This window comes from Saimiri boliviensis, chromosome 9 (assembly GCF_048565385.1).
Source record: "Saimiri boliviensis isolate mSaiBol1 chromosome 9, mSaiBol1.pri, whole genome shotgun sequence".
Lineage (NCBI taxonomy): Eukaryota > Metazoa > Chordata > Mammalia > Primates > Cebidae > Saimiri > Saimiri boliviensis.
The window spans coordinates 96,189,257-96,198,138 of NC_133457.1; the positions used below are offsets into that span (position 1 = coordinate 96,189,257).

The window sequence follows — 8,882 nt, forward strand, 5'->3', positions numbered from 1 at the left end:
GTGGCGGCCTGGGCTCCCCGAGCCCAGCTGGCCTCCTATCCTCCTAGTAGCTCAGAACCCAGGCTGGGAAGGGACTGGGGTCACCAGGGCTCCACAGGAATTCAAAACAGGAACGGTGCCCAGCAGAGGCCTCTTCCCTGACCCAACTGAGAAAAAACTCTCACGCCTTTGAATCTGTCTGCCTCTGTGCCTCTCTTTCTCTGTCATATACACCCATGCAGCCTGAGACATACTGGTCCACACAGGCACGTTTGTGGTACAGACTCACGCAAGCGCCTCCTTCTCTGTCCTCATCACGCCCTATGCACAGGGGACCTTTCCCCTCCCCTCTGCCCCTGGAAGCTGTGCACAGGAGGCAGCACAGACCCTTCCTCCTTCTCCCCATTGTTTGATGGGTTCCGGGCTGGGGCTCAGCGGGCATGGTGGGGAGGGGTCCCACAGCTGGCCAGGCGTTTTCCCAGCCCCTCTCACCCCGCAGGTCCTCCCCCACCCCGGCTCTGAGACTGTGGGAACCAGACAGTTTGGGCTGTCCAGCCGGGCTCACTTCCTCCCAGGCCCCAGGGGACCTGTTGGGGGCGGAGGGAGCAGCAGAGGCTGGAGTCCATGGGGCTGCCTGGCAAGGGAGGGCCGCTGGAGGGGACAGGGCTGCCCGCCCAAGAAGGGGTCTCCTGGGTGTAACCTCATGGGACATAAGACCCTCTAGACCCCATGCCAAAAACCAGAATGAGGGTGCCCCAGCATTCCTCCCCCCTCTCCCTATGCCCATGATCCAGATAGGAGGACGGAGGCTCTGGGGAGGAAGCCATTGGCCTCTGCTCCTCCAGTGCTGGGGGCTATGGGGACAGTGACGTTTCAGGTTCCTCTGTCTGTTCCTCTAACAAGGGCCATGAATATCCCCATTTCTCCTGCTTCCACGCAAAGGGGTAGTTAGAGAAGGTCGAAGGTCAGGCTCAGTCAATTTTGAATGGTACCTGGGACAGTCACAGACCATGCCTCTGGCCCCAGAGAAATGCCGTCTTAAAGAGACACCAGAGGACCTCAGAGAGCTGGGGACTCGGGGGAGCTCCCTCATTAATGTGGGAAGTCCACACAGGGGATAGATGCTGCCTTTTGAACCCTGGGTGTCCTGTCTGCACAATGGGCAAAGGGTGCCTTTCTGGCCCTGGCCTTAGGATTTCAGCAAAGCCCTCCAACCTCTGGGGGTCACCACCAGCTCTGCTCTGACCCTCTTCTCCACTCTGCGTCCTTACTCAAGATGCAGGTCAGAGGCTGAAGGGTAGAGCCACACAGATGTGGCTTTGATATCCTCTCTGCCACTCATTTGCCATCTGGAGTTGGAGCTGGTGAGCCTGTTTCCACCACTGTACATGAGGCCAACATTCCACATCACACAGGTGAGATGATATACAAGCCCAGGACAGGATCAGTGTCACAAATTGTGAGTTATGATGACTGCTCCTATGGAGGCTGTTGAGTCCCAGCGTCTGAGATGGGAGAATCGGTCGCTCAGGCCAGCCCAGCCTTGCCCCTGCCCAGTCTCTCCCTTGCCTGTATCCTCCTCTCTCTGCCCTTGTTCCCTGCCTCCCCTTCCTCTCGCTTTCTGGGAAACTCCCTGAGAAAGTCCCCAGCAGGAGAAAAACCTCATGTGCGACATTCCTACCCGGGGGCTCTGCCCCAGCTACACAATCCCCCAGCCACAGTCACCCCACATACAACCAGGCACCCTGGCCCTCAGCCACCAGCCAAGCTGACCCTCATCATCACATGGCTTTATTGGCTCTGAGAGCCACAGAGTAAGTCCCAAGGGGTCCCGCTTCCCCTCACCCGCAAGTTTGTCCGGAGGCCCCAGGGGCCTGGCTGAGCACCGCTTCCATCCTGGATTTTCGTCTTGGTTGTTCTTGGCTCGCCAGGGCTGGGGCCTTCTAGAGTTCTCCAGGTCCTAGAGCCAGGCTCAGCCCAGAGGGTGTAGTTGGCAAAGGTCCTGCAGGGACTGCCCGAGGCGAGACTGCCTTTACTCAAAGAAGAACATTCCTGGTGTCCGGTATAGGCAGGGGGTCAGCCCCAGTGGGTAGCCGGAGCCTCCCTGGACAGGGAAGCCACCTGCAACCCAGGGTTCCTTGGGATCAGCTGGCAGGGGCAGCGGGGCTCGGATTGAGGCTGGAGGGGTGGGTGGTGCAGGGGAGGGGGCTGCTGAGGCCAAGAGGTGCTCAAGGCCTGGGTCAGTCCCCATGCAAAAATTCAGCGCCTGCAGCCGGCACTGGTAGCTGCTCCCGATGCCTGCCTCTGGGGACAAGGCGGGTGTAGGGGCCTTGTTAAAACCCTCAGCCTCGGAGAAGCCAGCAGGAAAGCCAAACGCTGGGCGTGAGGAAGATGTGGTGGCCACAGGGAGCTCCCCTGGGCCTGCAGGCTTGGGCGTGGAAATCTCTTTGGGCTCCATGGGCGGCCGAGGCCTGGCATCAGTGGATGCCGGGCACATACTGGCTGGCATAGCCCCCACCAGACCCCCAAAACTTAGGCCCTTGGGGTCTGGCAGCTCTGGCAGAAATGAGCACTGCCTGGCGGTCGTGGTGTTGGGGTCTCCTGGGTCCTGGCTGGTCGCCCTAAGGGGTCCATGGCGTGGCTTAGTAGGGCCCCTGGTGCCCTCCGAACCTGTCCGCCGGGTGAAGCGGCGGCGGCGGCGTAGGAAGCTGCCATGCTCAAACATGTCGTGGCAGTCAGGGTCCAGCGTCCAGTAGCTGCCCTTGCCTGGCTTGCGGTCATCGCGCGGCACCTTGACGAAGCACTCGTTGAGTGACAGGTTGTGGCGGATGCTGTTCTGCCAGCCGGGCCGGTTGTGGCGGTAGAAGGCAAAGCGGCCCATGATGTAGCGGTAGATGCCACTGAGGGTGGCCCGCTGCCCCGGTGAGCTCTGGATGGCCATAGCAATAAGGGCGATGTAGCTGTAGGGAGGCTTGGTCGACTCGGCCGCAGGGGCCCGGGGTCCGGGCGGGGGCTGCTGCTGCTGCATGCTGGCTGCACTGGCCGGGCTGCCAGGACCTGGCGGGTCAGGCTCCGTGTCCAGGGCTGGCGTCGGGAACAGCCTGCCCGGGCTGGTTAAAAGGTCCACTGGCCCAGCCTCCCAGCCTGGAAAGGCAAAAAGGGGTGGGTCTGCTGAGCCATCCTTCCCTCCTCCCTCGCCCCACTCCCTCAAGGGCCAAGAGAGGCGGGCAGGAGAGGCCAGTAGTGGGAAGCCGAGCAGCTGCCAAGGATGAGGAGGTGGGAAGGAAGGGACTGAGACCCTCAGCCCACGTGTGCTGGGTGGTGGTGGCTGGGGAGGGACAGGATGTGAAACTGAGCGTGCCAGAGACAAAACCAAAGTGAGACAGGCAGAAACGTACGGAACAGAGACAGGGAAAAAAGAGAGACAGAGACAGAGAGGGAGAGACATCACAAGAGGAAGAAAGAGAGGGAGAGACAAAGATAAGACAGAGGCAGACACAACAAACAGACACAGAGCCTCTCAGACATACACACACAGACACGCACACAGACACAGACACACACGACACAGAGACACACAGACGCACAGAGACACACACAGACACAGAGACACATACACAGACACACAGAGACTCATACAGAGACACACAGACACACACACATACACACAAGCACAGACACACAGACACCCAGATATACACACACAAACACACACACAGACACACAAGCACACACGTAGTATACAGAGAAAGTGAGAATCACGGAGCAGGCAGAAATGAGGAAATCCACAGAGCCAGAGAGAAAGGAGATACGATGGGACACAGGTGCAAACACAAGGAGTGAAAGGAGTGAATAGAGAGAGAGGAGGAGAGGCAGGGCCTGAGCCCAGTCCCCCTAGAGTGAGAAAAGCCCCAGGGGCCTCTCTGATCTCTACCTCTACTCCCGCTTTTCCCTCTCCTCCTCCCAGGCCTGTGGTCGACTGCCTCCTCCTGTGGGGCAGAGCCCTTGGGGCCACACCACTCCTACCCCACCCTCCTAGCTCTGGGGTGTGTGCAGGGAGGGGCACCTAGGATGGTAAGGAGAGTCCATGAAATTCAGTTCTGCTGAATCCCTCTCGCCCCCTAGTGACTGGTGTGGGAAGGACAGCTATCTGGGGAGAGACATCCTCCCTCCCAATAGGCCCCTCGAAACCCTGGCTGAGCCTCAGTTTCTCCATCTCTAAAATGGAGCTGGTGACTCCTCAGCTGTCCAGGCCACGGTGAGGAGGCAACAAGTTCCCCTTACACAGAATCCAGCGCCCTCAGAGAGCCTAGTACGGATAGGGATATGAACATGGCTGCGGATTGTCACTCTGAACTGAGACTACCCCAGCTGCAGCCTGGGGTCGGGAGGTCCAAACAGGTCAGGCTCAGAACAGTCAGACCTTCTGGAGCAGGGAGCAGCATCCTCTCTGCTCTCCACTCCCAAGTCACACAGGCCAAGTGTACCAGGTCAGCTCACCTCCCCTCCCCAACCCTACACTTACTTCTCCAACCAAGCCTGCTCTGGAGGGCTTCATAGCTTCTTTATTTTATTTTATTTATTTGCGATGGAGTCTTATTTTTCTTGAGACCAGCCTCGCCAACAAGGTGAAACCCCGTCTCTACTAAAAATACAAAAATTAGCTAGGTGTGGTGGCGCGTGCCTGTAATCCCAGCTACTCGGGAGGCTGAGGCAGGAGAATCGCTTGAACCCAGGAGGCGGAGATTGTGGTGAGCCCAGATTGAGCCACTGCACTCCAGCCTGGGTGACAGAGTGAGACTGCATCAAAATAAATAAATAAATAAATAAATAAATAAAATAAAAAATAAATAAAAGGCCTGCTATGCGGGGTGGAAAACACCTACTTTACTCACATGGCAGGGGAACCAACTTTCTGGCTGTAGTCCTCGCTTTGTAGTTCCCAAAGGTTCCCTACAATTTACAGCTTGCAAAGACCAGTGGGGCTTGGAGGAGGGCCGGTCTTCCCCGTCGGCCTCTGCCTTAGGGCTGCGCTTGGAGGTCTGCTGCGATTTCTTCCAAGACAGCATCCTACAGGTTCTGGTGGTTCAGTGGTTACCATCCAAAGCCCAGAGTTCGGCCAAGTCCTCTGTTTTGGGATCCTTCCCGGCCCCCCAAATAAAGACGAGAGACTAGCTTCGGGAAAGAGGAAGGGTCTGGAAATTCAAGGCACCTGAGAGGCCAGGCAGTTTTGTTATGGGTTGGATCCACACTAAACAACCCTGATGATCTGATTATTGGTAAAAGCTTTAAGCAAGCTTCTAATGGACTCAACTGCAGGTTAAGGCTGGCTCTGAGAGAAGTGCTACGGACAAGCTGGGCTCTCAGCAAGAGATGAAGTCTTGTTTCTGCCCCAGTTGCTGTCTTTTGGGGCCTCAAGGTCAATTTTAGTTTTGTGCGGAAGTCCCATGTCCAGCTGCGGGGTGGTGTGGCCTATTTCCGAGGTCTGGGGCCCATGGCAGAGGAGTGGAAGCTGCGGTCCACTTCTGCCTTCCAGCGGACCCAGGTGATGTGCCGGGGGAGACCCCAAGTCCATGGGCTTAGTGTGGGCAGGGTTGGGTGGGAGTAGCGAACCCCTATTTTGGGGGCTGCCTTCAGCAGGTACAGGAGAGGAAGCGGCCTGTTTAGGTCGGAGGCAGCTGCGTTGAGGCAACTACGCCAGGGGATGCCAGGCTGAGGACCCATCAGGGCGCTCAGCCAAGGCACTTCGAGTGCAAAACAAGATCCTAGGTCGAACCTGCACCTGCTGGGAGGTGGGCGGGGCGATGAGCAGACCCTCTCTGTTTCCTGCCTTGGGGGTGTCCCGTTGGGAAGTCACAGCCCTAGTTACAGCCCCATCCCTATCTCCATTTTCCAGGTAAGGTCCTATAGACCCGAGGGTGCTAGAAGGGACAGAGGCAGAGCTGGGACTGAGGACGTGGGAGGGGCTGTCTGGAGGGGACTGGAGGGCACTGCAGGGCATGCTTCTCAGCCGGAGTGGAAGAAATGACTCACGTGAGCCATGATAAGCTGCTTCTCCAGCTGCTCTGGGCGCCCAGGTCCTCCTGGCCAAAGCACAGATGCATCCGGGACTCTGGCTCTGGGTTACCATCCTGCAGGTGGGTGGACGTTTCTACGGCACTGAGACCGTGGGGACTGGGCGGGAACTAGGCATCCCGCTGGTGTCCACCTTGTGCTCACTTCCTGTGTCCCGAGTCCTGTGAGCCCACGTCCCCATTATGTGCCGGTGCCCTGGGCCCATGTCCACATCACTATGCCTGTCCCATGTCCCACATCTGTGCCCACTTCCAGGGCTCATGTCCCTTCCTTGGCCCCTGTGCCCACTCCCACACCTTTATGCCCAACCCATACCCACTCACATTCGCCTGTACCTATCTTGTGCTCGGTGCACCTGACACCCTATGCTCCGAAGCCAACACATGTAACCAAGTCCTGTGCTTATGTTCCACACCCACCGCCTCAAGCCTGCCAGCACCCTATGTGCCCTATATCCATACTTGTGCCCAGCCCTTCTGGAACCTGTATTCTTTCCCACTCCTGGAGCTTCTGTGCCATATTCTTTGGGTCAATGCCCAGCTTATGCCCAGCACCCTTAGGCCCGTTCCCCTGAGCTCGCATTTCATGCGCCCAGTCTCCTCTGTCCATGTTCCTTTGCTCGCCCTGTCCTTATGCCCCCGTGCCCGCGCCACTCTGCTCCAGTTCCCCAGCGGTCCTACAGCTTCGAGGAAGCGGCGTGTGTTCAGGAGCTGGCAGGTGGGTGCGCTCCCGCTCCAGCTTTTTGGGCTGCGCTAGGGGCAGGGCGAGCAGGCCGCGCCAGTAAAGGCGGCCCTGGCACGGGCGCTTGGCGAACTCGCCGTCGCGAGCCACCCAGAGCTGCACACGGCACTCCAGGTGAGGCAACAGGCGCTGCAGCACGTGAGCGCTGGGCGGTGGGTCGGGGAAGCGAACCTGCGCGACGTGAGGCGGCGGCCCCAGCAGGCGCGGGGCAGCGCGGCCCGCGGACTCAGACGACAACGCTGGGCTGTGCGCCTGGTGGCTTCTCGCCCCAGCGAAGAGCCACACGTGCAGCCAGCAGGCTGTGGGGCGACAGAGAGGGTGCGCGGGCTGGGAGTGGGCGGCGCCAGCTCCCCCCACCTTCTTACCCTCCCCTTCAGCCTCCAGCTCCGGAATTGTTGGTGCTAGCTCCCTGTCAGTGAAGATAAGATTTCTAGTAATAATAGTAGTAAAGAATCACTTCCAGTGTAAATGAACTGGTAGTTGAGCTCTGTGGTTAAAAGCTGGGGGCATCTGTACAGTGAGGGCATGACCCTCCCAGCAAATCCTCGGGGGGTTCTAGGAGCTTCCTCCCAGCAAAGATTTTGATGCAGGTAGAAATAAGCTTAACAGCGACAGTAACCAGCGTCTCCCGCCAGAGACCAGCCGTTGTGCTCGGTGGTTAGGGTTGTGGGCGCTGCAGCCAGGCCCTTGGATTCTAGTCTGTCACTGCCGCTTAGGGGCTGTGACCTGTTAGTAACTTTTCCAGGGTTACCAGCTGTGTGACCTCAGGCAAGGTTCTTCGCCTCTGTATCTTGGTTTGGGTATATATAAAATGGAGCTTTCGGTGCCTGGCATAAACTAAGATCTCAGCAAATGTTGACTGTTGTGTCTATTATTGGGAGCCTGGGCTGGGTGCTCTGACTGGGAGACAGAGGCTGGCTGGCCTCACCCCGGGACCCTCCCCAGTTCTGGACCCTGGTCATTCCTTACCAGGTTGCTGAAGTCATTGGAGGGCACTGGGCACCAGAGGTGTTTGAGATCCTATGCCTGGTACCCTGGCAAAGGAAAGGAAGCAGTCAGGCACCATCTCACTCTGACCCTGGACCCATAGGTCAAGGAGGAGGTCAGGGAGGAGGAAGGGGTGGGTGAGGAGACCCAGTCCTTACTGTGGTCCACCAAAGGGCTGGGAGGAGGATGGGTAAGGGACCCTGCTGGGCCAGCCTGCAGAGCCGCTCCTTGTCTTCATCCTCTGTGGCAAATCTGGAGCCATCCTGAGCATTGGGAGAGGGGGCCACAGGGGTGGCAGATGAGTGCGCTCCTGCTCCAGCTTTTTGGAGGCCTGTGACTCATCAGGAGTTCCCAGACTGTCCCCACCAGGACGGAGAGAGGTCTGGAAGGACTGAAGGCCAGCTGGGGTTGACAGTTGCAACTATGGGATCCATGAATAACGAGGGTCGACTGCGTGTGGTGGGTGGAGAGCAAGAGAAATTGAGGAGGAAGAGGTAGGTTGAGCTAGGGCATGAATGTCCTTGAAGGCCAAGTTTTATTCCATGAGCTTTGGGCACCAGAAGGGTTTGAAGCCAAGGAGTCACATGTATGTGTCAGTGGTAGACTGAGGGATGGGTCAGAGCAGCCAGAAGGATGGGGAGACCAGCCCCCAGAGTCTCTTGCCTCTAACCAACAGCATATAAGCCTTACGGGACAGGCCAGGCAACCATCCATTCAACACTTATTGAGCACCTACTGTGTGCCAGGCAAAGTGTTTGGTGTCACCACCCTCAAGCGGCTCATGGTCTGCTGGAGAAGACAGACTCACACCAGACATTTAAAATTCACAGGGAAAGATGTTCTATGAGCCTTCACCTATGGAGTCAGTGATGACTTGGAAGAAGCACTGAAGTGGAGCTTAATAAATGCATTAAATAAATGAATGCATCAGGGAAGGCTCTCTCTTTTATAAAACATTTTGTATTTCCGTAGGTGTTTGGGGACCAGGTGGTATTTGGTCACATGAGTAAGTTCTTTAGCGGCAATTGGTGAGATTTTGGTGCACCCATCACCAGAGCAGTATACACTGAACCCAATCGGTAGTCTTTCATCCCTCACCT

The 8,882-nt window shown here is 57.6% G+C and overlaps 1 protein-coding gene across 1 annotated transcript; it reads right to left on the reverse strand.

Moving 5' to 3' along the window:
- Positions 1-431: 431 nt before the first annotated feature.
- Positions 432-3,070, reverse strand: FOXS1 (forkhead box S1). Its single transcript, XM_003932086.4, has one exon. The coding sequence runs from the start codon at positions 3,005-3,007 to the stop codon at positions 2,012-2,014; it is 996 nt and encodes a 331-aa protein (XP_003932135.2). The 5' UTR covers positions 3,008-3,070; the 3' UTR covers positions 432-2,011.
- Positions 3,071-8,882: the final 5,812 nt, after the last annotated feature.

Bases quoted from the DNA above. Each gene is read 5' to 3' on its own strand.
- FOXS1 (XM_003932086.4), bottom strand. From the start codon at position 3,007: ATGCAGCAGCAGCAGCCCCCGCCCGGACCCCGGGCCCCTGCGGCCGAG.